Source organism: Jaculus jaculus, chromosome 14 (assembly GCF_020740685.1).
Source record: "Jaculus jaculus isolate mJacJac1 chromosome 14, mJacJac1.mat.Y.cur, whole genome shotgun sequence".
In the NCBI taxonomy this organism is placed as follows: Eukaryota; Metazoa; Chordata; class Mammalia; order Rodentia; family Dipodidae; genus Jaculus; species Jaculus jaculus.
Window position 1 is genome coordinate 84,110,807 of NC_059115.1, and position 21,466 is coordinate 84,132,272.

General features: G+C 38.3%; 1 protein-coding gene across 4 annotated transcripts in view; it reads left to right on the forward strand.

Annotated features, from left to right (window-relative positions):
* Ap3b1 (adaptor related protein complex 3 subunit beta 1) overlaps window positions 1-21,466 on the forward strand; it is a 242,170-nt gene that overhangs the window by 109,500 nt on the left and 111,204 nt on the right. For all 4 annotated transcript variants that reach the window (XM_045133439.1, XM_004651665.3, XM_045133440.1 and 1 more), the window contains exons 14-15: window positions 2,267-2,376; window positions 10,474-10,650. In XM_045133439.1, coding sequence (XP_044989374.1) covers window positions 2,267-2,376; window positions 10,474-10,650 — 287 coding nt within the window. The remainder of the gene's footprint in view (window positions 1-2,266; window positions 2,377-10,473; window positions 10,651-21,466) is intronic.

Below are 21,466 nucleotides of genomic sequence, written 5' to 3' on the forward strand. Positions count from 1 at the left end.
ATTAGTTATTTAATATTTGCTAATTAATATCCATGTAGAAAAAGGTATTCAGTTTGAAATATGTGTGTTTACTCATGACTGGATGTGATAAATTTCATTTATGTTTGTGAGTGTGTGTGTGTGTGTGTGTGTGTGTGTGTGTGTGTGTGTTTGGTGTATGTATGTGCACATGTGTGCATATATGTGAAAGCCAGAGGCCAGTGTATAATATTTCCTTTAATCAATCTCTACCTTTTTCATCTTTTTTAATTAACAAATTTAATATATGTACATAGTATTTTTTTTGAGGTAGGATATCTCTCTAGCCCAGGCTAACCTGGAATTCACTATGAAGTCTCAGGCTGACCTTGAACTCACAGCAGTCCTCCTACCTCTACCTCCCAAGTGCTGGGATTAAAGGTGTGTGCCACCATGCCCAGCACATAACATATTTAAATCATAATCCCCTCATATTACTTTCTTTTGCCCCCTTTCCCTTACCCTTTGCCATGACCCCTTTTCTAAATGCTTCTAGTTTAATCTCCTCTCTCCTTGCCTCTTTCTCTTTTCTTTCTTCTTGCCTTCCTCCATCATCTGTGGTGACATGCCTGTGGATCTAATAGTGTGCAGTAAGAGCAGCCACTGTGTGGTCATGACTACAGTGGACACTTTGTGTCCAGAGGGTAGTGTTCCAAGCACTCCTCCCTAAACCCGGGTCTTACATTCTTCCCTTCACCTCTTCCTATGTTATTCCCTGAGCCTCAGTGGTTGTGATTAACGGGACATAAGCCATAGCATTGTGTGCATGCAAGGGAAATCACTAATGTCTGTGAAGCTCTGCTAATTAAAAAGTCAAAATTATAAGTAAAGGCAGCATTTATTTACCTATTTATTTACCATCTATAACATTAATAATAGTTTATGTAGGAATATTCCTTAAGGTAAAGTGTTCAAATATTACCCATTTCTACTGGTGCCACCCAAAAGATGACTAGCCATTTCATTGTGATTAGCCATTTTATTCTTCAATACAAATTTGAGTATCTGCCTCTTAGTCGCTGCCAGTAGCTGTTGCTATGTTAGTTAAGGGCCAAGAAACAGAAGGCACATTTAAATTATTTATTTATTTATTTATTTATTTATTTATTTATTTATTTATTTATTTGAGAGCGACAGACACAGAGAGAAAGACAGACAGAGGGAGAGAGACAGAATGGGCGCGCCAGGGCTTCCAGCCTCTGCAAATGAACTCCAGACGTGTGCGCCCCCTTGTGCATCTGGCTAATGTGGGACCTGGGGAACCGAGCCTCGAACCGGGGTCCTTAGGCTTCACAGGCAAGTGCTTAACCGCTAAGCCATCTCTCCAGCCCAGAAGGCACATTTAAAATGGAGTAATTAAAGGAACGTTCTTGAAGGGACCATTTACAGGATGTGGGCATGTTTAAGGCAAAGGACAAGGTATATGTACCACCAGTAGGAAGCCTTTACATACTGAGAAATGGGACAGGGCTTTGAGGAGCAGTGTAGTCAGCAGACCGTTCTGGGAAGATGTGGGCATAGGAAAGAGTCAGACTCTGGAGCTAAGACCTGCAGTTGATGAGTAAGTGTTAGGAGGAGGCTGGGAAAGAGGGACACATGATTAAAAGAATGTCCTCCCTCTTTCTGCTTCCTTCTGGCTAAAAACAGTGTGAAGCCAGGACTGGTTGATGCTCTGCAGGATAGCCTCTGATGGCACTGAGTTGGGTAGATAGCCATGTGGATTTATGGGAAGCACGAACACAGTCCACCTCACTCTGCACTCCTTCTGGCATGGAAGTGAATGTTGATATCTTTCCTGTTATTCTTAATGTTTATTACTCACTTTTCTGCTCATGTCACTTAGTTGGCTTTGGTGGATTTATTTTGTTTTGTATAGAGTAGAGAAATGTTGATTAGATGGTGGGTGTTTGATTACATAATTGGTAGAGGTCAAAGAGACATGTTTGCAAGCTCAGAATAAGCCTGAGCTGCCACTATGGAACAGCACCATGTAATGCCATTCGGCTTCCAGACATAGAGCAGCGGAATGAGAAAAGGGCACAGAAGCTAGAAGACAGCAGCAGAGGACAGAGATTCAAGTGAATTCTTCTGCTTAAGATATTCACCCAGAACTTTGGAGAGCACACACATGGCTGTAGTTTTCACCTGTCTCTTAAGGGATACAGAATGTTAACTAATTTTAATTAGCATTTTATCACACAGTTGAAATGGATTTCACATGTTCAAGATGATAATTTCTCCTTTTCAGAAATTGTTGTTGCTGAAAGTGTGGTAGTCATAAAGAAATTATTGCAAATGCAACCTGCACAGCATGGTGAAATTATTAAACATATGGCTAAACTCTTGGACAGTATCGCAGTGAGTACCCATGAAAGGACTTGGTCTGTGTTTTGAATTTTGCTTGGTATAGTTGCTTTAATGTTCTTAAATGGTCCTCCTAAAGTGTAGTGTTGAAGATAGCTGAGCTATCTGGGCTCAGTTCTGGTTCTAAGAGGAAAGGTGAGACTGGGCCCTGCCGTTCTCGGTTGGAATTGCAGAGCAGTGTATGAACTTCATGGAACTTCATATGGGAAGGACTATATGTTACATCAGAATATACACGCATGCCTAAAGTTGTCGGTCAAATACACATGTGTAATGCATATATGAACATAAATTTCCTATTATTGTTCTTTGAGAGGCCCTGGGAACAGTTGTACTCCCATATAAAGGAACACATTTTTGTATACAGATCTTGTTTTTCTATTGAGATATAATTTCATGTCATTAAATTTATATTTTTGAAGCATATTATTAAGTAGATTTTAGTATTCTAGTTTACGCATAAGGTTGTGCAAATAATTTTACAGACTAAAAATGAGAACGCCATACTTAATTCCCCAAACCTCCCTGTGCACTGTCTTTCTGTCAGCTGTCATTGATCTGCTTCCTGTCTCTATGGGTGTGCTAATTCTTGATATTTAATCCAAACAGATTCATACAATATGTGATCGTTTAGTTTTGTTTTCCTTCACTTTCTTTACATGCTCTTAGGTTCATGCATCTTGTAGGATGTAGTGTTTATTCCATTTTTGGTAGAACGTGGTTTTAAAATACCATTCTAGGGCTGGAGAGATGGCTTAGTGGTTAAGTGCTTGCCTGTGAAGCCTAAGGACCCAGGTTTGAGGTCCTATTCCCCAGGACCCACGTTAGCCAGATGCACAAGGGGGCGTACACATCTGGAATTTGTCTGCAGGGGCCGGAAGCCCTGGCATGTCCATTCTCTCTCTCTCTCTTTGCCTCTTTCTCTGTCTGTCGCTCTCAAATAAATAAATAAAAATAAACCAAAAAATTAAAAAAAATAAAATACCAATCTATACTTAGAGAAACCAGGACTCCTTAGAGAAATGGCTGGCTTCAGAGCTAGGATAAAGAAAAAATATTATGAACCTGGACCATCTTGTTGGGACAAAAAAAAAGACGCAGGACTATGTTCACAGAATGATAAAACTATGATGAAAGGACACAGAAGCCAGCATGAAAGAACAAGGGGCTCCCATTGGCCAATTTTAGCAACAAAATGAATGACAGCTAAAGGACTATAACCTATTGAGTATGTAATAATCTCCAAGTCTACACTGGAATGAATGTATAAATGATTAAATGACTGATTGATTAAAGAGGGGGAGAAAGAGAAGCTCTTCTGAACAATTCCAAAACTGCTCACAATAATCGAAGGAATGCTGGAATTAGAATATCACCATCTGCCAATCATCACGGTAGGTACTGATTCATGCACTAGTTATTGACCAATGGGCAAGGCTAGCAGGTGGACATTTGAGGAGTAACAGAATAGTTGTACAGTCTCAAAGTATAATTATAACACAGAACAGAGACTTATCAGACAATACCTGAGCAGTTGAACGTGGTGAATGCCGCCCTCATGTTAGGTTCTCCTCCATACAACCTACTGAGGAATGTCTGATCAGACTGTCATCGTGAGACACACCTAAGTTGAGGCTGTTCTGTGATGTATCTGCTCAAAATGTCACTGCAGCAGATGGCAAAGAAAAACCTTGAGCATTGTTTCAGAGTAAGAAACTAAAAGGACATGATAGTACTGTGCATCATAAAAGTTTTGATTTTTTTTTTTTGTTTTAGAAAAGACAGCGTAGTGTCATTAGAATCTCAAAATTGGTAGATCAGACAAAAATATTGATTCATTGTTTAATTTGCCTGTCTATCAAACATCAAATTTCAGCAGTACATTGAGTCATTGCAAACAAGTAGCCCTATATTTAGATACTTTGATATCCTCTGTGGAAGCAGTATAGACTTACATGAATCACAACTCTTAACAAATGATAAACAGAGACCTCTAGGCAGGAGCAGTTTACAGATACATAATAAAGAAAAGTATGTGTGTTTAGCTACATGTATAATCAAATGTGTAGATTACGTGAATATCTTACAGAAGTATTAAGTTAGTTTTTAAAAGCTTGAAAAAGGGAGGCATAATAGAAAAGAACATATCTAATCTAGTCCTAAAAATATTGAGTAATCTTAGGCACACATAGTTGTGGAGATGAAATGGAGGCCAGAATAATAGGATTTTTGAGGTCTCATGGGAGGAAGAAAGGGGAAGGACATGAAATGGTCATAATAATCTCATCTTAATGTTAAAAAAAATTGAAAGGTGAAAGTCAGTTTTCAGTGAAAATCATAGATTTTCATGGAGAGAGTTACTATCTTTTCCTTTTTATGAGTAATGATAGTGAGGGTTGTAATTATGAGAATAAAGTAGGAATGTGGAATTGTATATTCCCGAGCTCTTTCTGCTAAATTTAATTACAACTTTTGCTAGTATACTTATTTATGGTATGTTAACCAGAAGGTTACAGTTATAAGTGATAGAGCTTCAGAATACCACTGCTTGGGTATAAAACTTGTGGAGTGTTTGAGGCCAAATCAGGAAAACCTTAGATTTTCTAGGGAGAAAATTTGTTGTATTTGATTATCTCTTTGTATGGTACTAGAAGATAGTTTTCCTGTTTAAATTGCATGAGCTATCTGTGGAACAAACTTGGAATATTAGCCAAGCAAAAGCTTACTTTACAGGTCTATATGTAAAAGCTTATATTTTTTGTGTGAAGTTGACCGTCAGTGGAATACAAAAGTATGGCAGGACTTGCAAATTTATAAGGGGAATATAAAACAAATAGCAATTTGACCAAATTATGACAGTGAAAATTAAGAGGAAACAAAAGAAACACAAGTATAAAAGAAATAATAAGTTTAAACTGCAAAATAGAATGGAAGAAATAAAACCCAATATCCTTTACCTGGAATATGAATGGCCTGGGTTCCCAGTAAATGACAGACTTTCAAATTAGAATGAAATAAAAGCGAGACACAGGGTATTTATGATAAAAAGATCTAATGAGGTGAAATGTTAAAAGTAATGAGGCAAAAAAATAAATAAGAGAGAGATATTAAGCACATATAAACAGAATGTGACATTTAGAGTTAATGAAAAGAAACTAGCAAACATAAATCTGTTTGGATAAAACATATGGTAGTTATAATTCTGTAAAGGAATTTATTAAAAATGTAAGACAAAATTTATAAGATACAGTTACTGTTGATTATATTTTTATGATATATATCTTATACTGTTTATTATATTTTTCTTATATTAGATATTCATAATAGATGGCTATAAATAAAGATGTGGAGAAAGTCAATAATAAAAAACTGATTAAGTATAGAAAACCTTTTTATTTCTTGAGCACATAATAACTATTTTTGGGGCCATATCTACTGAATGTTTTCAACATACCAAAGAATATATTTTGGCATAAAGCTTGGAATTTCACAGTTTTTTACCTTAAGTAATAACACTGGATTTAAATAATTTAGAGAGTACCAAGTCATGTGTAAAAAGTATATATTTTTTTGTACACACCAGGCAGATGTTCTGCCACTGAGTTCCACTCCAGTTTAGAAGGCAGTGTTTTTGATCAAATGTGCCCTTTCCCTAAGACATAGAAGAAAAAAAGAAAATACCTTATTCCAATAATATGTGGAACATGACCAAAGTTACTTAAAGAGATCAAAATGAAAGCACTTGGTATTTATGCACATAAAATATACGTACAGTGAAACAGCACAAAAACTGAGGAAAGTAGAATCAAACAGAGTTGCTTTTTACAAGACAGAGTACCAAAAAGCTCAGAAGAAATAAGTACATGTTAAATCTGGTTCTTTGGCAAGATAATGAAATGTAACACTCTTCTGTTGATAAGGCAGAAAAGAAAGTAGACAAATCTGGAATATAATAATAGGAACAATTAAAATAGTGACAGGAAGACTGTGCAGTGCTGTGGCACATGATGAACTTTAAGAGCATGAAAGGCTGCTGATGAGTGTTAGTACTCATCCATTACACTTGAGGAGGCGGAGGTGCTCAGAGCAAGACATTTTGTTGTACAAAACTTTAGAGATGATCAGGAGATACACCAGAAGGAATTGAGCAGTGTAGCAGAGGTGAGCGTGAGTCAGAAAGGAGTAGTGATTAAATCCTCAGAGTCAACAAAACAAAACAGCGAAGTTTTAAAAAATAAAAAGGGAGGACTGGAAGATGGTTCAGTGGTCAGGAGCACATGCTACATAAGCATGAAGACCTAATCCTCAACATCCACAAAAAAATAGGGTGTGTCCACGCATGCACAGGATGTATAGGGTTCCCTGGTAAGTCAGTGTCACTGAAAACCAGGAAGCAGCAGTGTAGCTAGAGACTGTCTCCATGACACAGGGAGGAAGAGTGGTTGTCCTCTGACTTCTACGTGCATCCACACAGGGCGTGTGGATCTGTACCTGTATGTGCATACATCACACAAAGCATGCACACATTGCAAGTCGCATATAACACACACACACAACACACACAATAACAAAAACAAAGCATAGATTTTATCATACTTAAGATTTAAATTTTGTTGATTAGTGAGTACATATTTGAAACTACAGAAACTAAAATTTTTATGTGTTCTGCTTTTTGGTTTCATCAGATGGAATAGATTTATATCTGGAGCAGTCATCCTGTGTGTTCTGACTGCTACTGTGATCCTTTGGTGTGTCCTTCATTTGTAGTGAATATTACTTTTGTAGCTTTTCCAGAATCAAATTCTCAATCCCTGTGGATTGTTCTAATGTTATTTCACATAATGTTTAATGGAACAGGTGGGGACTTCAAATTCTAAAAGAACAATCAGGAGGTGTTATTCTGTAAAGACTGCTGTGTATATTAAAATGGCACTTTATATACTCCTGGCCCAGGTGCCTCACTGGATGCCTGCCACTTCACAAGTCCCCCTTCCACCCCACCCTGCTACCCTAACATAATTCAGGCTTAAGCTTTAATGCATATTGAATCCAGATATAGAAGAGTGGATCTGATGTGCTGCTCGTATGCAGTTTGTTTTGATGTCTACTGATTCTACGTTTGACAAATTTAAATAAATAAAATTGATGTTTTTGTAGGGTTTACTTTAGACTGTTGCACAGTGCAGCGAGCTGTTGTTGAAACACAATAGCTTTTAAATTGGACTGCTTAGAGAGTGATCTGCAAAATCCTTCTAGATGCTCTATGACTGCGGCAGTGGGCTAGGAATCATTATTTGTTTCTGCAGGCAAGTTAATGGGTTAAAATGGAAGTGGAAACTGCCTTCTCGTAGAAGCTTGAAAAGTGCACTTAACCACTTGCTCAGGGCATTTAGAATGAAGAATCAGGCACAGTCATTTACAACGCAGTTTGTCTTTGAGAATATTGAAAAGCAGAGATTCATAATGAAAGTATTATATCATGTTTGACCCTGTGTGTGTGTGTGTGTGTGTGTGTGTGTGTGTGTGTGTGTGTGTCTTTTATTAGTTTCATTTGAGTTCAGTCTTTCTGTTTATTATGTGGTGTTCAGTCTTTCTGTTTATTATGTGGTTACAAAGACCATGGAAAACAAAAGATGGCTAATTTTCTGATTTGCAGTTTTTTCACTTATTTCAAATCTTTGAAAGTTATGGCCGTGGATTCATACTATCGGTGACGTACAAATGAAAGTTCCATTAACTTAGTTCAGAGAGAGAGGAATAATAGGATCTGAAAACTGTAGTTGGCTTTGTCAGTTTCCTAAGGATTTCTGTTTGGTTAGTTTTGCTTCTTTGTAGTAGGTCTCATGTAGCCCAGATTGGCTAGAATTCCCGACAGCCTGCTTCCCTGCTTTCCTGCTTCTGTGTTCTGGTGCTCGGAGTATAGACCAGTACTACCATGTCCCCTCTCTTAAGGTTCTTAGTAACACCCTACCAAGAATTTGGCAGAACATTTATATTCTATTATTTCTTACTGTAGAGACGTCTGCATTTTGAACATGTTTGTCTAGTGATTTTATTAATCCTGGAAAAATTCCAAATATTATTCTTTCTACTCTACCATTATATTGATATTTTAATTGTAACCATTAAGATTTACTGAGTTTTGGGTCGGAGGGATGGCTTTAGTGGTTAAGGTGTTTGCCTGCAAAGCCAATGGACCCAGGTTCAATTCCCCAAGCCCCATGTTAGCCAGATGCACAAGTGGGCACATGTGTCGAGTTCATTTGCAGTGGCTGGAGACCCTGGCATGCCCATTCTCTCTCTATTTTTTCTCTTTTTCTCCCTCTCCCTCTTTCTCTGTCAAATAAATAAATATTTTTAAAAAGATTTGGTGACTTAATTTTTCTGAAAAGTTTTGTTTTAAGTGTCTGTATTATGACTGCTTAGAGTATTCTAATGCTGTTATTTTAATCTTAATGTATTTGTGACTGTTTTTTTAACACCTTACTTCATTTTGGGATTCTCTTTTTAGTTATAAAAAATAATTATAAATGAGTTACCAGATAAAATTGCTTTAAGTAGAGTAATAGATTATAATATATTGTAGAATTATAATTTTTATGTTTGCAGTATATAATAAAATATTTAAGAAAAATAAATCTTAACATTACTGAAATCTGAAATGCCCATATGTCCTTATTTAGAAGTACCTTTTATTACAGCAGCCAACTTGAATTGCTCTATACTGGAAAATTTAATGTACCACTTAATTACTATTCTTTAGCCCAATTTAAAATAATAGATTGGGAGTAAGGTCTTAATGCAGTATAACCTTTGGAACATTAGAAATAACTTCTTTCTTCCTAGAAATCAGCATAGAATAAACATCTTAGTTTTATCACACTGCATGAATAGAATTATAATAGCACATGCCCCTGTTTTTCATTACATAAGTATACTAATTTCTTCTATCTTATTAAATGTATTTTAAGTAGGAATTGAAGATGACACTGTTATAATGTTAGGAAATGTATGCTTTTTATTTTAAAGCATTTTAATGACTACTGTCATCATGTTGACTCAATTCAGGGGATGAGTTAATATTTTTATATTAGTTATTGTGAAATGAGTATTTTGATAGAATTTGAGATGATTGATACTGTGATAAAATTTTATCCATGGACAGAGTTTTTTTTTCTTCCTTTGAAGTCTGACTTTGAAAAGCTATGAAAGTGTACAGATAGCATCAAAACTTGGAGAAATTGTAAAAGGACTCATAAAAAGAGTGCTGTCTTTTCTTGTGATTCTGCCACTTAATAATAGTCATCATCTTTTCAGTTATTATAAAAAGCAAATTTTCTATGCTAGGTGAAAATGTTCACAGACATTAATTTACATACCCTCTCAAATTCCTTTTGGAACAGGGGAGGATAGAAATAAGCACATAGTAATAAAAACTAATTTGCATACTAGAATGTTGGTCTTAATGGTTCTGATGGAAGGCTTCCAGTTTATAGCAAAGCAGTAGTTTTTAGGAAAACAAATATAATTGACATTTACTTTATTTAGAAAATATAATGGCAAAGTATAGAATGACTCACTTTTTCCATGATAGCATGAAAACAGTGACAAGTAATTGAGAAACAACTGGTCATGGTCAACCAGATTTGTTTCAGGAACTAGCCAGCCTCTGGAAGGATCTGGATTCTAGACTATTACATTTTTTTTCTTCTTTTTTTTTTTTTTTTTTTTGAGGTTAGGGTCTCATTCTAGCCTAGACTGACCTGGGACTCTTTATGTGGCTCAGTCTGGCCTTGAACCCATGTAGTTCTCCTGCCTTGTCTTCCAGAGTGCAGGAATTAAAGGTGTATGCCACCATACCTGGTTTTTACTAATATTTTCTAAGACATTTTCTTTGAAGTTAAATTTGATGAGATTACCTATGTGTTTATATTTGATAACTGAAGAAAATCTAGATGTGTAGGAACACTTAGATATATATTTAATGAGTAAATAAATGTGAAACCATTGTGATAGTAGACCATTTCTATGTTAATGTTAAGGACAGTATGATTATCTTATTTGTGATAATGTAATCCGTTTCTAAATTAGGTTCCTGTGGCTAGAGCCAGCATTCTTTGGCTAATTGGAGAAAACTGTGAACGAGTTCCTAGAATTGCCCCTGATGTTTTGAGAAAGATGGCTAAAAGTTTCACCAGCGAAGATGATCTGGTAAAACTGCAGATTTTAAATCTAGGAGCCAAGTTGTACTTAACCAACTCCAAACAGGTAAGAGGGTAACTCTCAGCCTGCAGGATAGGTATTTTCCCTGCTCCAACCAAGTTCCTGAGATCTGTTCATGAATCACCCTGTGCAATCAGCATTATTAGGCTGTTTGTGTTAGCTACTATGTTAGATGGTGGGAATGCAGAGATGACATTTAAAATGCAATGGTAAGTGCTAAGAGCTGTAATACAGATACTGAGATTCATTGGAACTCAAGGGGATTTACTGAAGGTCTGATGAAGAAAAGTTCTGTAAAGGATAGATGCTTGACATAGGGCTTGTAAGGAGTTACTTAATGTACAGAACGAGGAAAGAGTAAAGCAGAGGGTTTGAGTCATGAAATGGTGGGGGATTTTAGGAAGTTTATAAAAGTGAGTTCAGAAAGGTGTGATAGTGTAGGAGGGAGGGCCTTTGGCTAGTTTATGAAATTAGCACACTTTTGAATGGATTAGTACCTTATAAAAGAGACTTTATATTACTTTATAAAAGTGCTTATATCACGACTAGAGGATATAGCAAGAAGGTACCAGGTAGGATCCATGTGGGCACCATTTAGAATGTGGACCCTTACCAGACCTGCAGGTACCATTATCTGGATCTTGCCAAGCTCCTGATATATGAGAAAGAAATCTCTGTTTACAGACATCCCAGTCTACTGTGCTTTGTTATTGCCAACTCAAATAAACTAAAAAAAATTAGCCAGTTAAAGACTTGGAGTGGCTTATATGCTGTGTTAAGTTGTAGAGATGGTGCATACTGGTGAAAAGGAAATCACAAAATTTCTTTAATCATCCATTACTGTGTCCAAATTTGCAATTTAGAACATTTATTTAAACTTATTGAACAAGTGTTGTTAAGTAGAGCCATTTTTCCCTCTGCATATTAAGTAGGACTATTTCCATCCCTTTTCCTGTGTCTAATTATTTATACTTCATGAATAGAAGACATGTCTATTTAGCATTGGCAGGCATCTTAGTAGGTCTTATACTCCGTGTTGCACTCAGCTTCACATTGGTAAAGAGCAGCTTGTGGGAGGAAAAGGTTTATTTTGGGTTACAGATTCGAGGGGAAGCTTCATGATGGCAAGGAAAAATCATGGCATGAGCAGAAGGTGAACATCACCTCTTGGCCAACATCAGGTGGACAAGAGCAACAGGAGAGTGTCCCAAGCACTGGCAAGGAGAAACTGGCTATAACACCCATACAGCCACCTCTAATGATACACTGCTTCCAGGAGGATTCAATTCCCAAATTGACATCAGCTGGCAACCTAGCATTCAGAACACATAAGTTTATTGGGAAACCTGAATCAAACCACCACACTCTGTGACCTATTTCAAAGTTTTCCTTTCTCCCTGACTCTTACTTTTGTAGTTTTTTGTCACTCTTCCATTTCTTTCACTTTTCATGCTTGTCCTCTTTCCCAGTACGTCTCTTGTCACCCTTCAGCCAGTCTGCTCCTTTACCACAGTCCAATATCTTTCTGTTTTCTGCTTTCCCTTACATTTCTCTCTTTCCCTTTGTGTGTTTGCTATCTGTCTCCCTAGACTGTTCAAGACCACATTTAGTCTCCCAGTAGGCTTCAGTAAGCGGATGTTACCTTTTTCTCTCTTTAGGTTCATTCATGGTTCTCATTTTTGAGTGCTTGGAGCTTGTCGTCATCCCGTTGCAATATGAATTGGTTGAGTTTTACTTTTGTTGGTTGATACATAAGGTTTATAACCAGTTAATTGCAAGTGTTGGAACATATTTCCACAAATTAGATTTTATCTTTCCAGTTCTCATTTTTCAAATGAATTAATTACTCATTTCAAGTATCTTATAGGGTCATGCAGTAAAATGTTTTTAGAACCTGAATAAAAGAACGAAGATCTAGGCCGGGTGTGGTGGCGCACGCCTTTATCCCAGCACTTGGGAGGCAGAGGTAGGAGTTACAGGCCAGCCTGAGCCTACATAGTGAGTTCAAGGTCAGCCTGAGCTAGAGTGAGGCCCTACCTTGAAAAAAAGTTAAAGAAAAAGAAGAAAGAAGATCTTGTATGTTTACAGCTAAGTTTCATGTTTAATGATAAAAAATGGAGTTTTAGCCTGAAACTCTCTGCGTTCACTAAATTAGTATGGTACATTAATGCTCAGTATAATGCCTAGAATAACCTAGATTATTACGATTTTGAGTCTTATTTGGCTGAATAATACATATATCTAGTTTAGAGATTATTTTATAAGTAGCAAACATAATATATTACTCTATACTGAACAAAGACATATCTTTCATCCTTTTCTTTATAGTGGTAAATAATCAAAACTGGAATATAGTTTCTTTTTTCTTGAATGTCTGTGTCAGAGTGTGTGTGGTGTGGTGTGGTGTGTGCACATGTGTGTGCTCGTGTGCTGCCCTTCATGCTCGCATGCAGCAGAGCACGCTCTCCTGCAGAGGCTGGAGTGGAGCATCCCACACTGCTTTCCATTCTGATTTGAGTGGAGTCTCTTACTGACCCTAGAGCATTCCTTCTTTTTGTGAACTCCAGTGATTCTTGGGGCTCTGCTCACTTATGGGACTGAGGTCACAGGTGTTGTGGCCATGCCCATCTGCTCTTGTGGGTGCTGAGTTTTCCAGGCCTCCTTGGGCCCATAGGCTTGCCTAGGTCTCCAGCCCAAGAATGTAGGATGCCAGAGTGTGTTCAGTGGCTTTTTATTTAGTGAGTTGAAGATCACTTTGGTTACATTCATATTTTTTTTACCTTGAGCTAAATATTATTAATAAGCATTTCAGAGCACAACTTCTTTTTTTTTAAATTTAATTTTAATTTCATTATTTATTTGACAGAGTAAGAGAGAGAGAATGGGCACACTAGGGCCTCCAGTCACTGCAAACGAACTCCAGATGCTTGCGCCCCCTCGTGTATCTGGCTTACATGGCTCCTGGGGAATTGAACCGTGTCCTTTGGCTTTGCAGGCAAGCGCCTTAACCACTAAGCCATCCCTCCTGCCCCAGAGCACAACTTCTGACATGATCTTTTGTGTAATTTAAAAAGAGACATTCAGATAGGCTTTACCACCCATAAGCAAAGATACAGTGGTTATTTTTTTTTTAAGAAATATATTTTATTTATTTATTTATTCATTAGAGAGAGAGAGAGAATGAGAATGGGTGTGCCAGGGCCTCCAGCCAATGCAAACAAACTCCAGATGCATGCACCCCCTTGTGCATCTGGCTTACTTGGGTCCTTTGGCAAGAGCCTTAACTGCTAAGCCATCTCTCCAGCCCTCCCCAACTTTTTTTGTTTGTTTGTTTTGTTTTGTTTTGTTTTCTGAGGTAGGGTCTCATGCTTGCTCAGGCTGACCTGGAATTCACTATGTAGTCTCAGGGTGGCCTCAAACTCATGGCAATCCTCCTACCTCTGCCTCCTGAGCCAATTTTTTTTTTTTTATTTCACATAGTCCATTATCTTAAATTATATAAAAATAGATGAAGTGTCCTGTAAGGTAGTATTCCATTCTCTAGTATTTTTCAAGAAAAAGAGGCTGAGAAAATAAGTTGAAAATTACCTGTAAAGAATGGTTTTAAGCACCATCAACTTGATAGCAGTTTTTAGTACTGTGCCTCGTAACCCACTGGATCTGAGATAGAGACTAAAATGATTACTTTGAAATGTAAAAACTTGTTCCTATACTTACTTCTTTTAGCCATGAGAACAGGTTAGCATTCAGGGTCTGCTTTGCCACAAAGCCCAGTTACTTATTTGTAGGCCTGTTTTCCTGGGATATACATGCCTAAGGGAATCTCTAGAATTTTCTGTGTGTTTTTTTTTTCTTCTAGATTATGCCTAAGTTGATTTTCATAAGGTTTATTATTTTGTATTTTAAAAATTAATTTACTTCTAATGGACAGCTTTCATAATTATAGACAATAACCCATTGTATTACCCCTACTTCCCCATTTATAACACCACTCTGTTATATCCTCTCTCTTTCTCTCTTTCAGTCAGTTGCTCTCTTATATTGATGTGATTATCTTTTCTTCCTATTGTGATGGTCTTGAGTAGGTAGTGTCAGGCACTGTGAGGTCATGGATATCCAGGCCAGTTTGTATCTGGAAGAGTGCATTGTAAGGAGCCCTACCCTTCTTTTGGCTCTTACATTCTTTCTGCCACTGCTTCTGCAATGGACTCTGAGCCTTGGAAGGTGTGATAGAGATGTTTCAGTACTGTGCACTCCTCTGTTGCTGCTTCTCAGCATCGTGGTGCCTCTTGAGTCATCCCAGAGGTTACCACTATCTGAAAAGAGAAGCTTCTCTAACCAAATGTGAGAATAGTGTTAATATATGGGAATGAACATTAAGAGAAGTGTTTAATGGGCAGTTTGGTGAGCAAAACATATACATTTAGCCAGACACTCGCAGGCTTTATACCCCTAGGACTCATGACTTTCCCTATCATAGGTTTTCAGTTTCAGGGATGTATTCCCTCCCATGGAGCGGGCCTCCAATCCAATTTGAGGGCGGTTGGTTTCCTCCATAACATACATGTCACTATTGTACCCGTCAGCTCATTTGGCCTGGCTGGTCTAACTAAGGCTTGTAGTGTCCACTGTTGTTTTTCTCCACTGATGACTTCTCTCTCCCATGGAACTGTATGTAGTGTAGCTTTTTCCAGCTTTCTGTCAGCTAATCTACATGGAGGAGGTTTTCAGCTCAGCTCCAGCAGGATTTCTCAGTGACTTTGCAGCTCAAGCATGTGGAGTCTTAAGCAGATAGGGTCTTACCATCTAATCCTGGTGGGAAACCAAATTGTATTTATTTTTATGCTTAGAGAATAGTACACACACACACAAACACAATGACTATAATCCTCAAAAGAGTGAGAACAAAGGGAAAAGAAGATTCTGGAAGATGTGGGTGGCTCAGAGTGATTCTTAGTTTGGGCTGTTACTGTGAGGATTGGCTTCCTCAATGACTGCACTCCCAAGGGAAGACCCATGTCCTTCTGGCTTGAGGAAGTAAGAGGGTGAGGTGTAAGAAAGCTGTAGACACTGGAAAGTTGAGAAAGAATTCTAGACAGGAGATGGTCAGAGAGTAAGAGGTTCACAATCTGAGTAACCCTGCTGAGAATACTGGCTGCCTCCTGAAATGCACACATGCACACCAGATTCAGTATAGCACCTAGGAATAAAAGACCTGACCTGAAATTTGAGATGCAACCAAAAAGACGAGTTTGTATTAGGAAACTCACAGAGTTAATTGCTTTTCTGAAGCAAACAAAAGCTCATTGCTGACTCAGGATTATAAAAGGTTGAGGGTATCTACAATATAACATTCATAATCCTATATTAGTCAATATAAAAAGAACCACTGGTGGGTGTACTGCACATACCTTTAATCCCAGCACCCAGGAGGCAGAAGTGGGAAGATCTAGGAGGATTGCTGTGAGTCAGAGACCACCCTGAGACTAAATAGTAAATTCCAGGTCAGCCTGGGCTAGAGCAAGGCCCTGTCTTTAAAAATCCAAAACCAGCCAACCAACCAAACAAACAAAAAAACACAATGGGGAGTTACTTTTTTGTTTGTTTGTTTGTTTTTCAAGGTAGCCGAGTTGGCCTGGAATTCACTATGTAGTCTCAGGTTGGGCTCTAAAATTATTTATTTATTTTTGTGTGTGGTAGGGTCTCTCTCTCTCTTATCCTCTTCCCATTCCTGGTGACCGCCCTCTTCCCAAATAGACTCTGTCCTACTTTTATTTGTGTGCATGCGTATGTGACCCAGTGACTTAGTAGGGTTGCCTGCATGAGCATGGATCAGAGCTATTTACAAGATCCAGAGCATCTTACAATCCCTCCCCATCTTCCAGAAGCCAGGAATCCTTCAGAAAGGGACAGGTCCACATGAGTCCTCTCTCGTTCAGGAGGGGATGTTGACAGGCCCAGTCACTTCTTTAAAAATGTATTTAATTTATTTATTAGAGACAGAGAGAAGGATGGAGGGAGAGAGGGAGTGTGTGTGTGTGTGTGTGTGTGTGTGTGTGTTCCAGGTCCTCTAACCACTGCTAACGAACTTCATATGCATGCACCACTTTGTGCACCTGGCTTATGTGGGACCTGGAGAATTGAACCTGGGCCCTTAGACTTTGCAGACAAGTGCCTTAACTGCTAAGCCATCTCTCCAGCCCCAGTCATTTCTTTCCCTTATAATCCTCTACTCTGATTTAACAAAAGAAGGTTCAAGTGGCTTGCAGTGACCTCTCTACTCTTTGGACTTTTTGTTCCCTGACACTAAAAATCATAAATATAACACTAAACAGAAGGACCTTAAGAAAACTTCTCAAGTTGACAACTGTTAATTCAAAAACTCCACAGAAGTTAGAGGAAAGAACCTGCTCAGTCATAAAATTAAAAACTGTTCAGAGCACGAGTGCTGTATAGATTAGTCTTTAATGTAGGCGGAAAATACATGAATGCATTTGTCAGTATTTTCTTTTAAAAATAATGAACTCAATATTAACCTTTAGTATACTGAATGTTGACTTCTCAACACTGTGTTTCTTAAATTAATACTGTCTCTAGGATGATTTGTTGTATGTTTTTGTTTTATTTTTTGAGATAAAGGTCACTCTGGCCTAAGTTGCCTTCAAACTCATGGCTTCCTACCTTAGTGCTGGGATTCTAGCTGTGAGCCACCATGTCTGGCTTCTAGGCTGATTTTATGACTATATTTTAAATGACAGACCACATATACACTGGTGGTCCCATAAACTGTACCACCGGTGTAGTGCTGATTCTGCATCAGATTGTATAAGCCCACTTATTGTACAACTAACTGTGCAGCTGCCTAACAGTGTGTTACTGAGTATATCTTGTTATCATGGCATGACTGCATTAGAAGAAAGCTATTATTTGAGTAAATATGTACCATTTTATTACTTGTTAAAATATTTAGGTAAGAATATGGCCTCAAGAAATTTGGTAAGTCTAGTGTGGCTGGCATTTCCATTCATTGGGTTCCACCGGTTTCAGCGTTTTATGAGTTTTATACACCTATATTTTACATGAAAGGTGAATTACTTAATGAATAACATGATTAATGATGCTGATATCTTAAAAAGTTACTGTAATTAATTTCTTAATTTTTGTTTTGTTTTGTTTTTGATTTTTGATTTTTTGAGGTAGGGTCTCACTCTAGCCCAGGCTGACCTGGAATTCACTATGGAGTCTCAGGGTGGCCTTAAACTCATGGCAAGCCACCTATCTCTGCCTCCCGAGAGCTGGGATTAAAGGCGTGCGCCACCACGCCCAGCAATTTCTTAATTTTTTTAACTTTTATTTTTATTTATTTATTTGAGAGAAAAAGAGGGGGTGGGGGAGAGAGAGAGAGAGGGGGGGGAGGGAGGGAGGGAGGGAGGGAGGGAGGGAGGGAGAGAGAGAGAAGGAGAGAGAATGGGCATGCCAGGGCCTCCAGCCATTGCAAATGAATTCCAGATGCATGTGCCACCTTGTGCATCTGGCTTACCTGGGTCCTGGGGAATCGAACCTACGTCCTTTGGCTTTGCAGACAAACGCCTTAACTGCTAAGCCATCTCCCCAGCCCAAATTTCTTAATTTTTATAAAACCTTTCATTTTCCTTTATTATAGTCAGTCAGTCTGAAGAGAACATAGTTGATGTGTACATAGTGTTTGAATAGCCTAAGTCCTTGGTTGATATCCGTAATGGTTATTTAAATATAAATAGTAAGTTAATCTGAAGTTAAAACTTAATAGTATGTAGAATATTGAATATTTCCTTTGGCAAAAGTATATTATATTCCATTTGTTTATCTTAAATAATTCATGAATAAAACAGAAAAACAGTGCTATTTATTTATTTTTCTGAGGTAGGGTCTTGCTGTAGTCCAGGCAGACCTGGAATTCACTCTGTAGTCTCAGGGTGGCCTTGAACTCATGGCAGTTCTCCTACCTCTGCCTCCCAAGTGCTGGGATTAAAGGCGTGTGCCACCAAACAGTGCTATTTAATGTTACACCTGTTTTTGGACTATGCCATAGTGATATTAATGCTATTCTTTTAAAAAAAATATTTTTATTTATTTATTTGAGAGAGAGAGAGAGAGAGAATGGGTATGCTAGGGCATCCAACCACTACAAACGAACTCCAGTCGCATGTGCATCTGGCTTATGTGGGTCCTAGAGAGTTGAACCGGGGTCCTTTAGCTTTGCAGGCAGATGCCTTAACTACTAAGCCATCTCTCCAGCCAATGCTATTCTTTTTATTAAAAAATTCCCCTGTAATCACCTAACTTATGACTATTGCCTCACCATCTCATCCATTTAGGATCAAGAATTCAATGGCCACATTGAAATAGTACTGAGTAAACTTACAGACCTATGCTTTGAACTTCAGCTTCTGCCATGGTCTTGCATTGTGGTATTTAAGACATAAGTTCATGATTGCAGTGTATGAAGCATTTAGAGTTGAAACACTATATCTTTTTCCAATCTTTTCCACATACGTGCCATAACTAACTTTTCCTTTTTGGAGCAGTGTACAGGTTGAATGAAGAGCATTCTGACAAGGCAGGTTGGAAGGCTAAATAAGGCTTTCACTTTTATGGTTGTGGTTAGATGAGTGTTTATCATATATGTCTCTCCATCAGCACTGTCATGCACCAGCTATTGCCGCAGCCTGTGAAGCAAATGAAGCTACAGGCTGCCAGTGGATGAGGTCATAGGTGCTGTAGGTATGTGCTGGAGGTCACGGCAAAGCCCTCCTATTACATGTCACGAGAGTGGTCAGAGCCTCCTACTTCAGGAGTCTTGTCACTTATTGTATTAATCTTTGGTTTTTGAGGTATGATCTTGCTGTAGCCCATGCTGCCCTGGAATAGTCCCGGGCTTGCCTCTTGAACTCACAGCGATTCTCCTACCTCTGCCTCCCAAGTGCTGGGATTAAAGGCTTGCGCCACCACACCCGGCTTGTTTTATTATTTGACAGTTCCTTTTTATTTATGTATTTCATTTTATTTTTGATTTTATGACGTAGGGACTCACTCTAGCTCAGGCTGACCTGGAATTCACTATGTAGTCTCAAGTTGGCCTCAAACTCTCAGAACTCTTGGAGATCCTCCTACCTCTGCCTCCTGAGTGCTAGGATTAAAGATGTGCACTACCATACCCAGCTCTTTTTTATATTTCTTTAAACTCCTTTGCAATCTATCTGTAAAGTATTTATTTAATGAACAAATTGCTGCATTTCTATCTCAGTACTTACCACGTACCGTATACACATTGGGATGTACTCTATCACCTGCCTGTTACAGCCTCACTGGTCAACCACATATCACTAGAAAAGGGCCAACCTCTGTTTAAGATGTTAGAGTTGGAGGCAATGCCTCAAGATTACAATGTAATATGTACGTACAGATACTTATCTATGCTTCTGTGAACCATGTACACATTAATATCAAGTAAAAAAAAGTTTGTTTTCAGTACTGGGTGTCAGGTTGCCTAGGCAAGTGCTCTGGCACTCGGCTAACTCTTTGGCCCTTACAAACTACTACTTGACACTGAATTTTTCATTGTTATTTCAAGTTTGAACCTGGGTCCTTTGGCTATGCAGGCAAGTTCCTTAACCACTGAGCCATCTCTCCAGCCCTTATTCCACTTTTAATGCATCACTGTACACTGATATGCCTTTATATTTAATAAAGAATTTTATTTATTTATTTGTGTTGTTTGCACACATGCACTACTTTCCACCTGGCTTTACATGGATCTGAACCTGGGCCAACAGGCTTTATAAACAAGTGCCTTTGACTGCTGAGTCATCTCCCCAGCCCCAGGAATTTTATTTTTAAAAATACATTTTAGCTGGGTGGCACTTGGGAGACAGAGATAGGAAGATTCTGTGAGTTCAAGGCCAGCCTGGGACTACAGAGTTAGTTCCAGGTCAGCCTGGGCTAGAGGGAGACCCTACCTCAAAAAAAAAAAATTAAGTATAATGGTTTTATAAGCTTATAAATAAATAAATTTTATAGCCATGATACACAGCTTTACATGATCCAGTTTATTTTAAATGCCCTATCTCACTCCCAATAGTATTTAATATATTTAAAAAGTTTCGTTTTCAAAAAATCAGTTTTATGATTTAAGAAATTATGAGGAAATTGTATCACTATGGTAGCTCAAATATTGCCACTAGCTGAATTAATTAATTTTTTATTTATTTTAGTTGCAGATTCTAAATCTTGATGCTCAAGTGGAACTTAAAGTTAACTAATTGTAAATTCTCACTGTACATTGGAGGAAACTCATGGTTGTGTGAGTTTAACAAGCTTTCCCAGCCAGATAGTTACATTTTTCAGGATATTACATTTGTTTATAAGTTGGTATTGAGTTTTCTTCCTTCCTTCCTTCCTTCCTTCCTTCCTTCCTTCCTTCCTTCCTTCCTTCCTTCCTTCCTTCCTTCCTTTCTTTCTTTCTTTCTTTCTTTCTTCCTTTCCTTCCTTTCCTTCCTTTCCTTCCTTTCCTTCCTTTCCTTCCTTTCCTTCCTTTCCTTCCTTTCCTTCCTTTCCTTCCTTTCCTTCCTTTCCTTCCTTTCCTTCCTTTCCTTCCTTTCCTTCCTTTCCTTCCTTCCTTTCCTTTCTTTCCTTCCTTCCCTTCCTTCCCTTCCCTTCCCTTCCCTTCCCTTCCCTTCCCTTCCCTTCCCTTCCCTTCCCTTCCCTTCCCTTCCCTTCCCTTCCCTTCCCTTCCCTTCCCTTCCCTTCCCTTCCCTTCCCTTCCCTTCCCTTCCCTCCCCTCCCCTCCCCTCCCCTCCCCTCCCCTCCCCTCCCCTCCCCT